This window comes from Pelmatolapia mariae, linkage group LG7 (genome assembly GCF_036321145.2).
Source record: "Pelmatolapia mariae isolate MD_Pm_ZW linkage group LG7, Pm_UMD_F_2, whole genome shotgun sequence".
Lineage (NCBI taxonomy): Eukaryota > Metazoa > Chordata > Actinopteri > Cichliformes > Cichlidae > Pelmatolapia > Pelmatolapia mariae.
This window is the reverse complement of record NC_086233.1, coordinates 63,500,176-63,514,824: the sequence shown is the minus strand read 5'-3', so window position 1 is coordinate 63,514,824 and position 14,649 is coordinate 63,500,176. Positions and strand designations below refer to the sequence as shown.

Genomic DNA, 14,649 nt, shown 5'->3' with positions numbered 1-14,649 from the left:
ACGAATACGATTCGGTCAGATGAAGCATGCGTGTGGTTTGTGGCTGATGTGAGAAATACGCTGATTAAATCATTTCTTCGTGACGTGACAACACTGTAAAAAACAGTCCCGCATTCGTGCACAAAGAAATGGATTTGTTTGATATTATCCTCTGAAGATATGAAGCTGCATTGACATTAGTCTTAAACAAGAGACTGTTACCTTTCGCCTCAGAAAGGACTATTCACGGCACAAATTCACTGTTCTTCACAGCCAGCGGCTGGAAAAGCCTCGACTTCCTGGTTCTGGAACATGTACTGTGAAAATAAACATGCACACGTTAAAATAAATCCCAACAGAAACGTTTCATATTATATCAAACAATTTGTTTACACAACAAATATGTGAGGACTGCACTGTACAAAACTCAGTACGAGCTAATAAATCATTGACTCATTCATGTTGTTATGAAAAATCCATGCTAATAAACACTAAGGCTGTAAATGCTGGGAACAGAAAAGATTATGAACAAAAATGGCACTAAAGGGAGCTTTGAACATTTAATAAAAGGTTGTAATTTTAGTGGCTTTAAAACATCCAAAATACACCAAATCACACTTTATGTCTTCTTCATACAAAACTCTGAATTTTATGTATTTATAATTACTGAATAATCTCAGCTCAGCCACCTCGATGCACTTTATACTGTAAGGTAAAGACTCTACAATCATACAGAGAAAATGTCAACAATCAAGTGTTCTCATCTAAATTGAAGAGGAACAGAAGCAGGATGAAGAATGAATTAAGACTCAGACCACAAGTTAAAGTAACAGTTGTATTAAACAGTCGTGTGTTGTTGAACATGGACTGAAAGAACTAGCAGGGCTCCACAGCTTGTCTTTGTGTCTTCAGTCAACATGAGTGGGCTGTGGGGGGGTATCTGAAGCCACCCGTGTTGTACATGTGAAATATAGGATGGCAGATATAACAATGTGGCGACACAGGATCAGAAAACACTGTAATTATAAGACAGTTTAACAGAGTGCAGTGCTGGGGTTTTATGTTTTTGTAGGATAGCAGGAACATGCAGGGTCAACAATTAGGAAAAGGCAGTTAGCAGTGGTTGATCTGAAAAAACACTTCAGATCAACATTTCATGGCACTAGGTTACCATGTGACCATTCTTCAATGCGATTTTTAAAAATGCAGATCTCTCAAAGTGGGGTTTTTAAAAAGCCAGATGTTGGTGACGATGTATCGAGAATGAGGGCTGCACCTCTGAGGCATGAAAGTGGGGGAAAGCCTGACTGAAGAAACTCCAACAATAGTGACCGAGGAGAAAGCCAGAAAAGGCACCGCTTTCCAAAGTGTTCCCAAAACCTTCACTGCTTGAGCTGGCAGCAGACATTTAGCCAGAGTTGGGTTGGTCTGCAGTGCACCGACAAATTCTGTTTATTTACTTCAAAAGAAGTATCAACTCCAGCAGACACACGAGCAGGTTTCCCCTGCTGCTGTAGGTCATTCCAAAGTATCATAGCGACTGATTGATGACCCCAATATTAATCAGGCTTGAGAGGAGAGAAACTTTGTGCTGCAGGGTCTGAACACGCTCATTTTTACCCGCACACAAGAGTGCTGGCACCACAGGAAAGGCTGAGATGCTTTACAAAATAAGAGACTGGGGAGCTCCGGTGTCAGAGTCGGTTCATCATCACTGACTGGAGGCTGAGCAGGAACCAGTGTTTTTAAAATGTTCACAGGAACCAATCAGCAGGTGACACATCAATAGGCCAGCCCATGGGATCAACCAATCAGGAGATCTCCAGAAGGACTCTCAAAGATCCTCAAAGGTGGAGAGGTCTCATACAAAATATCACTAAACTCCAGTGAATATGGCTGAGGCTGTAAGAAGAATATTTTGTCCTCCTGCTGGTAGTGAGAGCTTCCCACAAGGTGAACGGTATAAAAACATCTGGAGTTTGTATCAGAGTCACATTCTGCTTCCTTAAGTGTCTCTGTCACAGAGCAGTATGGAGCTGCTGTAGTAAAGCTCCACCTGCTGGGGCCTTTTCACACTGCACTGATGTGACTGATCCTGTTACAGCTTCACTTTGTATCACTGATGCACATCATCGTAGTGAAACTGAAGGACTTGTGTTGCTGTGCTGAAAAATGTCTAAGAATCGGATGAACATTGAATTTAATGTTACTGAAACTGGACATAAAATAGAAGATGAAAGTCTCTCCATCATCGCCACGTGCTTGCTCGTAGGGGATTGTTGGGTCACTTTAATATTATTGAGCTGGTTTACCTCCCAGTGACTAAAGCTTTGAGAGTCACATGACTAAACTTACTGGTTTGAGGTTGGACTCCATCTCCGTGAAGTTCCACTCAGTCAGAGGCAGACTTAGACTGAAAGGCTAGAAGAAACAGGAGGGAAGCAGCATAATGATATGAATACAATAACACACTCTGCTGGCTGCTGTCTATAATCATCAAACTGACATCGGTCAGCCTGATGTCGCAAATATCTACTGACATCCATGACGGCACTGGTCCCAGCTTCCACAGCGTTTTGCTGATGGCTCCTAAGAAGCAGCTGCTGCAGCTCCTCCAGGCTCATGTCCACATTCTCCACTGTGTCTGCAACCTCAGCTCTGCACACACACATAGGAGGATGTGTTATACAATTCATACACCTCACAGTACTTTTCTGTTGCATTACATTTTCCATGACTTCGTCCACCTGTGAGCACCTACCTCTCCAGAGCAGGTCTCTTGCTCCTCCTCTCCAGCATGGAGCCTACAGAGCCCCTCCCCTCCAGAACAGATTGGACCATTGCAACAGGGAGGACAGGCGGTTCAGAGGAGCACACCTCACACGGGGAGGTCAACGCTACAGCTTCTCCTCCCGGTACACTGCTTCCTTTTCCTCCCCCTCGTACCCCTGGACTCACAGGCTCCTCTTTGATCAGCATCATGCACTTCTCCCTACAAGCAGAGTCACACACTGTGTGTTAAAAGTAGCTTTTAATAGTGAGCCGAGAAAATCACACGTGGATCTCCTACCTAGTCTCATCAGGCTGCATCTGCAGAGCCATGCTCGCCTGAGACATATCAGTAACATCGGATATAATCGGTCCTCCTGCAAGTCCGCTAGCAGAGCAGGAAGCAGTATCACTGGATGGCTGAGGGCAAAGAGGAGAGGACTGTGATGCACGTTTGCTCTAATAAATTTAGCACCAATGAAGTTGAAGATTTTCAGGATGCTTGTATTTAGTTAAAGAAACAAAACAACAACACACAACCTAGAATCTGTTCAAACATATCTGGTTGTGAGCCCACATAAATGCTTTTGGTTCCTGAAAACAGTTGAAGTCAGAATTTCGTTGGACTCTTCTGGACCTTTTTTCAACTTCAACACTTCTGTGATTGTTGCCTTTGCAGCAGAGCCTGTATGTAACAGTCCTTTACACACTACAACACAAAGAAAATCACTTCATGTGTTTGACCTCGGACTGAAGTGAAGCACATCGGTGGCCCCCTAAATCTGTCACTGCACATTGCTTCCCCCTAGTGGTGACGTACTGTAACAGCTGGATTGATGGCGCCGGAGTGTTAAAGGATATGTATTCAAACAGATGAGGACAAAATGATTAACCCCTCCGATTAAAGGTTAAAAAGTGCATCAGTTATAAACACGCTTGTCTAAAATGGAAAAAAATAATTGTCGATGTTCATAAAATAGGAGATGGATCCAAAGTTATCATTCCAAGTATCGTGAACTGGAGTGAGAAGTTTCATCAAAGAAAGCTGGACAGTAAAGAGCCAGTCTGTCAGAGGTAGGAAGCAAAAGATTTCAAAGAAGGAAACTAGTGAGAGATGTGTTTGCAGATAGCAGAAGAACGACCGAGACACTGCTGAATGACTTGGCCGAGTTGGGAACTGAAGTCTCAAAGAAGATAATCACTAGAAGCCTGCACAGGAACAAAACTCCACTTCTTCAGAAGAGACGTCTTCAAGCCAGAAGACTTTGGTCAGATAAGACAAAACCAGAGCTCTTTGGCTAGAAACACTATTTATACCTCAAGAGGCCTCTCCTGTTTGAAGAGCCACCTCGACTGGACAAGACTCAGCGGTCCATCTGCATCTAAAGGTCAAAGGTCACTCTTTCGAGGACGCCAGTGTTCACATCTTAGACAGAGAGGACAGATGGTTTGAAAGAGGAGTGAAAGAAGCCATCTATGCCCACTGTGAACCACCATCTTTGAACAGAGGGCGGGGCTTACGACCCCAGCTGTCTGCCATCTATAATCCAGTTTTGAGATCCTTCCCAGACGCCTTAACGCCCACTCACATCCTGGGCCATCTGACCTCAGGAAATCACATGATAGGGTGGGGCTAGGCTTCACAGCGGGTTCACCTGAAACCCTGGCTGATTGCGACCTACACCTGTTTTCACACCTTGGCTCGTGGGATTAGGTAGAGGATCAATAGGGGGTCCATGACCCTCTTGGGGGAACACTCCCACAGGGCTTAAATCTGGGACTCTCCACCATGAGAGGTGAAACATCTTCAAGCAACTTAAGAAGTCCAGATGCTTTTCTTCCCAAGCTCCCTAGACCAGCGGTCCCCAACCTTTTTCGCGCCACAGACCGGTTCATGCCCGACAATATTTTCACGGACCGGCCTCTAAGGTGTCGCGGATAAATACAACAAAATAAAACTAGTACCGGTACCGAAAAAAAGAAGATTTATTCATAACACACGTGAAAAGACCCAGGAAAACCGAGTTAACGATAAAAACGATAACAAAATAACGCTAAAAACCGATAAAAATCCTGAAAACCATACATTTCACACCTGAGCCTCAACTCTCGCGGCCCGGTACCAAACGACTCACGGACCAGTACTGGTCCGAGGCCCGGGGGTTGGGGACCGCTGCCCTAGACAACCCTAAGGACACCATTCCCACAGTGACACACAGCTGTGGGGAGTCGGGAAAGATAACAGAAGATTTTGAAAGAAAACCTCAAGCACTCCACAGTGAAGAACTAACTCCAGAAGGCCAAAGTGAATGTTATCGAATGGTTTGCACAATGCACTGATTTAAATCCCACTGAAGTTCTTCAGACTGAGGTAAATGCAAGAAGAGACCATCAAATATGGAGAAGCCTGAGAGATTAGCCAAAGAAGAATGGGCTGTGATATTTCAGGCGATGTATGTGAGAGTTGCCAAAACCTACAACAAATGACTAGAATCTATTATCCAGCAAAAATGATATTATTAGTATCAGAGGTGCTAATGATTCTGTCCTCATCTGTATAATAAATTATAAATAAATTATGATTTAACACAGTAGCTGTCATGGTTTTACATTTAGATTCATCAGTATTGGGAAGTGTGTATCGATCAGTTGGTTTTAAAGGTCATTTTAGAATCGCACATAGCCGAGCACTTAGGAAGGCCAGCTGTTAACCTCAGAGCTGGTTTGACTGCATGTTGCTACCAGCGCTGTTTGTGCTGAATGTGGAAGGTCAGCAGCAGCACAGCAGATTATTAATTATAGTTCCCAGCAAAATGTGTCCACACGGTACTTTCAACAAACTGAAAACCAGACTTGAGGTGTGTCGTTCTCACCGACTGGATGTAGAAGGGCTCGTGGATGGCTTCCATCTGGTGACTATGGCTGAACTTGGAGGCAGGAGGGCTGGGAGAGCCATCGTCCAACATCAGAGGCCTGGAGGAAGCGTTATTGTTTCACTAAGTTATAAAACAGTAGTAATATCAGCTACGCACAATGATCATCAATGTACTAATTAACAAATGGTTAATTGGTGTGACTGGAGCAGACGTCCGTTTATCTGTGGTGTTTACACTGAAACCTGCTCAATGTTACAGTTCTTTTCAATCCGTCTCGCTACTTTGTTACACTGCTTCATGGCGAGTCACAAGATTCAGTCTTTCAAAAGCTCACGTGCTCCTTCGGTTTTGTATTTATTAACCAACAAGTCCATGCAGCAAACACATGGTTGTGTGTGTGCTTTATATCCACGGATAATAATCTCAGCACTGAAGGGCAAATTCAGCTGGCAGCAGCCAGTGGTGTGCTAGACCCGACCTCCACTATTTTAAATCATTAAACTGGACCTCTGTGGTGTGTATGTGGAATGTTTTTAATGGATTAACCAACAAACTGTATGGTTGTCTGTGGTGATACAGACCATCCAAGGAATCTGTGCTTCAGTTTACAGTGTTAGCATGGACAAATGCATGCTAACACTGTAACTACGATGGCAAACATGCTAGATTTGTGCACATGTTACGACCCATGCAGAAATGAGCATTCGAAGCATCCTGTCCTTGTTTTTAGTGACCTCGAAGCTTTTTTAAAAGGTTAATTTTGGAGCAAGGAAACTTGCAGTGAGAGTAGATGAACTAGGACACAAAACCCAGATTGTGGAAGTGTATGAAAAAAAAGACATTTCTGCAAAGCATACATCTGAATTCTTCCCGACTCAGAAATACGCTTTTTTTTGGCACTTTTGTGTTGCGGCGTGCCGTTGCTTTCTCACGTCGGCCTCGTTCACTCTCAGTAACAAAGCTGAACCAGCATTTTACACACAGGGCCTGTCGTGCAGGGTCGCGCACCCTGCTCTGCCTTCACTGTGTGTGTGTGTGTGTGTGTGTGTGTTTGTGTCTGACTGACTGATTCAGCACTTGCCTCCATTCACATCGCTTGTTGAGTTCGATTATTCAGTTTGTCAGCTGAGCCAGCCCTTCCCTCTGCCCCACTGTGGCCCTGTTTGTCTCACTTTTGTTGATTGCTCTACTGTGCGCCCGTGTGTGTTTGTGCACGGCTCTGTGTGTGTAGGTGTGTGTCTACTCACAGCTTTCTCTTTAGGCCCACAGTGCTGGGTGTGTTGGACTGCATCTGGCTGAACAGAAACTGAATCAGCTGGCAAAGACAGAACGAGCAGAGTGTGAATCAGCAGCTCACACAGGAAAACATCACCAACTCTCATTTTTTACCTTCAGATATAAACAGAACAGGAAACTGAGAGACACGAGCCCTAAGCTCCCCGCTCACATCTTCAGACAATGAACCTTTTTGTTTCTCAGGTCTGATGGTCTGATGCCATTTTCACTTTATAAACTGATTCATCTTTTTGTGAATCAGACATGCAGCAAAAGTGCTGATGCTTCAAGTAACGATCCAGTAAGCTAGCTGCCGGTGTTAAAACAGCACTCTATAAAAGCAAAGGAAACAATGCTTTATGACGCCAGAACATTTACCTTCAACACTAAAACAAAAAGTTCAAAAGAAACACTGTGATACAAGTGCAGTCAGTCCTGCATTCGAACGTCTCACAAATTTATACATAAATCACCTTAGCTGGAAATCAATAAGGTGAAGTAAAAAGAACTTTATTTACTTTCCACCACAGCGATGAACCCACAGAGAGAGAACAAACATCCACTGTGTGGTTTGAATGACTTCTGGAAGGAAAATTATACTCCTGCTGCCGACCTCTGGCAGGTTTCATCAGTTACAAAGATGCTGGAAGCTCAGCGATAACAGAAAGAAACGGTAACATCACCGAAATATAGCTTTGAAGTATTTGTTCAGTATTTATTCCTTTAGAGTAAAAGATACATGTGAAATACAGAAGCGTGAGTCAAATGTGAAGGCAAAAACTTAGAAACTGGATCATTTAAGTTCATTACTTACTTTTGTATTTGCGTTTTATATAAATATATAAATGCATCATGTGTACCCATAGACTGACCTTGTTCATGACCTTCTGTTGCTGCGTGTGATTCTGTCTCAGTGACACCACCTCCCGCCACAGCACCTCATTCTGCCTGCAAACAGAGGGGAAACATTGCAGAGATCAGAAAGGTGGAACGAGCAGAACAAATAAGAACAAATGCGAAACATTACAAGTACGACCTGAACGTTTTGTTATAGCCACCTGTTTATAGACTAATTACGTTTTTAATAAGCAGAGTTAAAAACTGGGTTTCGATGTGATGCAAAGAACAGAGCACAGTCGATTCTTCCATGTAGGTTTTTTTCACGACTTTAGGTTAATCTCACGAGCATGTGTGACTTTGTGCTTCAGGCACAAGCAGTGTTTTATTTAACCTGTCAGGCATCAGTGTCAGTGCACAGCAGAAATCTTCCAGCCAAAGATGCACAACAAGTTTATTCATGTGCAATCTCTATAATGTATTTATGACATCTATTAGCTGTCTTTTCCTCCGTTTGCCTAAAAACAGTCCACCCTGAGGAAAATATGATTCTGATGTCTTTGTTTTGTTGATGTGCAAAAGAAGAAAAGTTTAAATAGTTGTGCTGGTTATATCCCAAGTTTCCCTCGGTGTGGAAATGTGTGCAGGGTAGCTAAAGGAAGCAATGCCGTCTAAATTTGACATAAACACACAGCGATGATGTTCATCATCCACCTGCTGACACACTGACTTTCTGTGATGGATGTCCACACCACGGTTTGCTCACATACATATGCACGCACCTGTGTTCACGTGTGCTCACCTTTCTGAGAAGATTACCAGTGGTTACTGATGTGTGTGTGTGTGTGTGTGTGTGTTAGTCAGGTGAGCAGGTGAACATTCTCTTCTCTCATTAACAAACAATACAGAGCACAAAGCAGCCACACAACAGGCACAGCAGCTCTGTTCAGTAACAATAGTGTGTAGAAAAAAAGTGAGGTCATCTACTTAGCAAGAGAAACAATACACAGGTTAGCTGCTGCTCTGACACAGTCCCTGTCTTCAACATGGGCCAGCGTGTGTGTGTGTGTGTGTGGGTCAGATGACCACGATCGGACATCGATGTAGCATGGCTGTATTTATTTTACCAAAAAAAAAAAAAAAAACAAGTTCAGAGGACAAATAAAAAAAAGTTTTTAACTAGAAAAATGTGAAATATTTTTTCAAGGAGACGCAGAAGAGTCAGGAAGGACGTCGTTTCTCTGTCAGTGTAAAACTGAACAAGCTTTAGTCATGTTTCTGGGCTCCACACACACTTCATACTTTTCAGTTCCCTCAAAGGGCTAACTGTTTTTATTTAGGTGTCTGTGCTTTAATAGTTGTTAGTTAATATGAAATACTGTGCTTATATTCTTCCAGAGAACAGCACAACACTCTTCCACAATCACAGTAATTCACATTTAAATTTCAGTCAAATATAAACTATTAAATGTTTCTGTGCTTACACGTGTTTATGACTGTAATAATCTACAAATGTAGTTTTTGCACATACAGTAAAGTAAACAAAGTGATTTTGCAGAACGTCTGATGCTCCAGTTCACACTGGACTGAAATGTGTGTGTGTGCTCTGAAACTTCAGGTTTGGAGTCAAAGGGAACTTTTTTCAGCATGTTTGTGCAAATCGTCTGAAGTTGAGTGTTTTTAATTTCTGCTGCACTAAAATTGCTTTTACCTAAAAATCTGTTGAACTTTTGAAACAGTGTCGCCTCTGTCTCGCTGATATCACGGGACTCGTGATATCAGCGCGCACAGACACACACAGACACACATGTTCTGTACTCACTGCTTCATGTCCTGCATCTGACACTCCATGTTGTCCTGTTGTGTTCTGAGAAGCTGGACTTCGTACAGCAGCTTACTGAGGTCCTCCTGACGAACTTTAGTCTCTTCACTCTTCACTATAGACACCTGAAAACATGATGCATTCTGGGTAACTCATTTCCAAACTAACATTCATGTTGTGTGTTCAGGTAAACACACCTCAAAGGATGAATGTGAATAACTCCAGCAATTATCAAGCATCAATATCGGGTCCATTTTTCTCACTTTCCCACAAATGCAAAGGAAAAATCACATTTCTCAATTTTGAATGATTTGAATTATATGTTAAGATAAATCTAAAGAACTATGGCATAGAACTAATTTATGACAACAGAAAAACTACAGTTCTTCAGAAGTTTTACATGAATTTTAGCTCATGTCCTCAAACTACACCAGTGCTGTGTTTTCATGTCACGTTTTTAAATCTCCTTTGTGTTAAAATTTGAACAGTGTTCAGTGAAAAAAGCTGCGCCTGAACTCTTGAAGTATGATGTTGTCACTGGATGTCCAGAGCTGAGGGAGATGGTTTGTTACAGACTGATATAAAAAGAAAACAATGATTTCTGTTTCTCAGATGTCTTTTTGTAAGAGAGAAATAAAAATAAAGATTATTATCATAGATGCAGGGAGCACAGCATCAGTTTTTGTGCAAAAACCTCTCTAAACATGCAGCTTCACCTAACTGGACCAATAGCAAGGTCTTGGACTTTGGTCAAAGCACCACACTGTTATTGGCTTTGATAGAAGCGTCGTCTAAGGAGCTTGAAAAGAAAAGCATCTGGACTGGATCTTAATAATTTTTATTAAGGAAAACAAACAATTTAGCATAATGAAGAACTCCTTCAGAGACATTGCTCCTATCTGCATCCATACCTTTCTTTTGATGTGTTCCAGCATGTGCTCATGTCCCTGGAGGAAGTACAGATGTTGGAACTCTGTATCGTCTCTCTCAGGTTTCACCAAACCACTCTGCTCGATGTTTACCACCTTACGAAAACCATCTATAAGCAAAAAGTAGGACTGATAAATAAATGGAGAATGAAGAGGAGAGGAGAGGAGAGGAGAGGAGAGGAGAGGAGAGGAGAGGAGAGGAGAAACTCACACATGTTGAGTTGCCGGACGAAGCTTGCCATGTTGTTGTGTTTAAAATATTTGGGCAAAACCTCCTTAGCAAAGCGACCCTGGTCAAACACATGGAAACTAGTCCCAGTCTGAAACAGAGAAAACAAACAGAAATGCAGAATCAGTTTTCAGGATCTCTGTTCATAGCTAATCCAGCACTGAGAGAAATAAATTATTCATGTACGTACTAATCTGTACTTAATCGTTTTTGTGTTGCAAACATTATCGTACGGCAGCTCAGTGTGACTGGAAACACCGCTGTGATGTACTTTTCCTCAGATCAAACTGAAGATCAGGTTAACTTTTAGCCTTTTTAAATGTGTTTACAGATACACATTGAGTACGGTTACCATCGTGCTGCGTTTGATTCCATCTCTGAATTTCACAGACATCCAGATAAGCTCTTACATGTAGCTGAGTTAACTTTAAATAATAATACGTTATAAGTTATTAAATAATACTAACAATAGGGAATCATCTGGAAAACTGGCCGATGCCGGGGTTCGTCTACAGATGACTGATCCCAATAATAACACATTTTAATCAGCTCTGAGTATCTCCACAGAAACAGAACTAGCAGTGAGTAACGTCAGTAACGCAGTGCAGCAAAAACTCGGTGTAAACATGAAAGAAAATGTTTGTCTATTTGGGATTTTGGTGTTTTGGTCAAACAGAGAGTCTGTCAGTGATAAAATGCAACATCACTGTTTGAAACCAGGTGAAATCAACGTTATATGGATGCTGCATGTATTGGGGAACATTAAGTGAATAACAACAGAACTTTTACCCAGTTTTTGCCCATATTGCGAGATCTAATTATCAGAGGTAAATTCCCTCATGCACACTCTCTCCCTCCATGAGTCATGCTTTCCTCCCATTTTCACTGAGTAGCTGAGAAATTGTTTAATAGAACTTTTCACAAACTATATGAAGCTCCATAAGAACACATTCCTGTAACGTGGTGCTGTCACTCTATTACACCCATCTTGCACACACTACATTACTCTGAGGATCATTTATACGGTTAGAATTGATGTTTACTATAAAAGTATATTTAGTTCTTAAATATTAGGAACATTTTGTAATCAGATTGAATCTTTTATTTGTCCTTTTTTTCTTATCAGCAGGTATAAATTTGTACATTTTACCGAATTTCCCGGAGGAACCCACCTGAGGGATTAATAAAGTTTTATCTAATCTAATCTAATCTAAGGACAGTAAAGAATTGACAGTTAATCACTGTTTCTCTGCCTGCTGCATTTGAACCACAGCATCAGTCCAACATTTCCCTCCTGCTCCTTTCAGGAGTGTTTTCAGAGGCTGTTTAATGATCGTTGTTTTGCATGACAGTCACCAAATTATGTCGACTTTATGGAGTTCTGGATCATGTAACAACTGAAAGGGAGTTACTGTTGTAGTTTTCTTTGATTAAGACCGTAGATGCAAACAGCCATCTAATTCCATCTAATGAGGAACTCGGTTACATGTTTGATGACTTTGACTCTTCTTACAATAAATTGTTACAGAATCACAAAAGTACTTCTGCAAAATAATTTCTGACACAATTGTCTGGTTATATTGAATAAACATTTTAATATTTTGATCATTCAAAATTGACTTGGTGTTAATACATTTTAATCTGTAGACATGATGCAAGTTAACTGTAGCATATAAATACTTTAAAATGGGCTGATCAGAATAAAAGTGTAAGGAAACAAAATGGCACCATTTCAAACTTGAATGTGACTTTTTAAGTCGCTGTAAGTTGTTCTGTTTGAAAAACTGTGAACCAGATTTTGAGTAAATAAGCAACTTTCTCTTTGAAAATGTAACAATATCCTCATTAGATATTTTTAGATTTTTAGATTACATCAAATCAATGCTTTTACTAAATGTTAAACATTTAAACTATAGCTTTTATAACATTGAACCTTGTTATTTTGTTCAAATTTAGTTAATTTCTTTATACATTATAAACAAAATCACATCACTTTGTTGGCATCATTTTTAAAGACCTCTTGGTCACTTTTTATGGCGTTCAAGCGCCTGATTTTAGTCTTCTTTGGATGTTTTGTGCAGAAATTATTGGTCCAAATTAGATTGCAATGAGCTGATGGTGATGATGATGATGTTCATTGAAAGTATAGAGGGTATGCACCTGTCCAGGAACAGCACTGAAATGAGCTCGTTGCTAAATCTAATACAATGGAGCTTTTCTGTTATGACATCATTTTTTTAAAATACGTTTTCATGCATAGAAAAAAAAAGAAAACGAATACTTCACTCCACGAGATATTTCAGGTATAAAAAACAGACTAAAGAGTATTTAAAATGTACTTTATGTGCCACAAATCTTGTGGATTTCGGCAGTGTGTTTGGAAACTCGAGGATCTAAACGCCTAAATCTAAACATATCAATGTATCTGCCAGAAAAACACTTACACAGTACTTAGAAAGGGAACACAAGGACCTTTACCTGCCCATGCTTTTATACTTTTGATTTTTCATTTAGGGAAAATGATCTGAAATGTTTTTACACAGAAGATTTCAACTTAACAATAAATTATCACCAAGGCACAAAGACTGAAAGTAGCAGAATTCATTTTTTAATGATGTGCTCAGTAACTGTCATTAGTGTCACTGACCTTGTTACTACATTCATGTCATACTATAATTTTAGGAAAGGAAAGCATTAACAAAACTACTACAATCTACTATACTTTGCTGTAAGTAAACGTTACACGCTTTGAAGGGGGTAACGCTTCAGGTGTGTAGCATTTGTTCAAATAACTCAAACATGGATGAGCAGTGAGCTTTACATGTACAGCGGTGTTCTCGAGGACACATGACAGAACCTCTGTGCTGGATTTGTGATCATACTTGATGCCTTCACTCTACACAAATAGATTTTTGTTACTATTTCAGATTAACAGAAATATTTACTTTACGATACTGTTCAAAGCTTTAGTCCATGGATGGAGTTACTTGTTACATAGAATCAATATCAGAAATGCAACTACTTAACAAGCTAAATAACCCAGTAAGAAAGCCTTGATATTGAAACCACTAAGTCACCACCAAATAAAGACATGTAGGATTTTTTGTACTGTTAAAGCTGCAACATCAGCTTCAACAGTTTCCCCGGAGCTTTAACAAGCTGCTCAGTCTCTCATAGACGACCTATGCCATATTCACTTCTTATATATACTGTACTAAAAATTAATATTATGTAGTAACCAGTAATATTAATGTAAATGTGACTCACGGCACTCCAGCAGATAAGGTGGTTGGTGTCTGGGTCCTCAACCAGGGTCCACAGCTTAGTTAGAAAGGCTGGAACATTACTAGTGTAGCTGCCATCCACACCAACCGCACCTGGAGACTCCTGCATAATGGCACCTGTCCGCTTCCAAGGCCTCTCACGAGGGAACAGAGTGTGTGAATGTATGAGGGTGATTGTGTGTTTGTCTATATATGTGCACGCTCCCAGACTAGTCCATGTTTGAGAAACTCCTCTTCTGATGATCCCTTACTGATAATCCCAAGTTTGTCTCAGTGTCTTCGAGTCCATCTCAGTCAGCTGTGGGTCCGTGCGTCTCACCGCGTGCTTCGTTTGTTTAATGAGTGTTTTCAAAATCTTCCTTCACCCTGTTTTTCTCTTCCACTCTCCTCTCACTGTCCTCAGTACCACATCATCCATCCAGCTGAAAGCCATCACAGAAGGTCCATGTCAGCACACACACACACACATGCACAATCCCGCCCCCCACCCCGGCCTCCCGCCCAGTCAAACAATACAGCATCCACACAAAAGCTTCAATAACACAGCGCTGTCCTACCATCAAAAGGCTACTGGTAACAGTGAACAGCGTGCAGCGTGCCTTTATGTCAGCCAGAAAAGACAGAATTGATTCATTTGTGAGCATATCTT

At 41.1% G+C, this 14,649-nt stretch overlaps 1 protein-coding gene across 1 annotated transcript; it reads right to left on the bottom strand.

Annotated features, from left to right (window-relative positions):
- Positions 1-236: 236 nt before the first annotated feature.
- On the bottom strand, positions 237-14,109 carry hsf4 (heat shock transcription factor 4). The gene is made up of 12 exons (XM_063477407.1): positions 13,984-14,109; positions 10,699-10,807; positions 10,470-10,597; positions 9,559-9,683; positions 7,772-7,847; positions 6,872-6,939; positions 5,622-5,721; positions 3,050-3,168; positions 2,741-2,971; positions 2,520-2,637; positions 2,335-2,400; positions 237-296 (listed from the first exon to the last, which is right to left on the bottom strand). Exons 1-12 carry the CDS (start codon positions 14,107-14,109, stop codon positions 237-239), a joined length of 1,326 nt encoding a protein of 441 aa, XP_063333477.1.
- Positions 14,110-14,649: the final 540 nt, after the last annotated feature.

Excerpts from the sequence above, each read along its gene's own strand:
- hsf4 (XM_063477407.1), bottom strand. The coding sequence starts at position 14,109 with ATGCAGGAGTCTCCAGGTGCGGTTGGTGTGGATGGCAGCTACACTAGT. Across the intron at positions 10,598-10,698 it reads CGTCCGGCAACTCAACATGT|ATGGTTTTCGTAAGGTGGTA; the intron begins GTGAGTTTCTCC and ends TTTTGCTTATAG. Across the intron at positions 2,401-2,519 it reads GGACCAGTGCCGTCATGGAT|CCTTTCAGTCTAAGTCTGCC; the intron begins GTCAGTAGATAT and ends TGTTTCTTCTAG.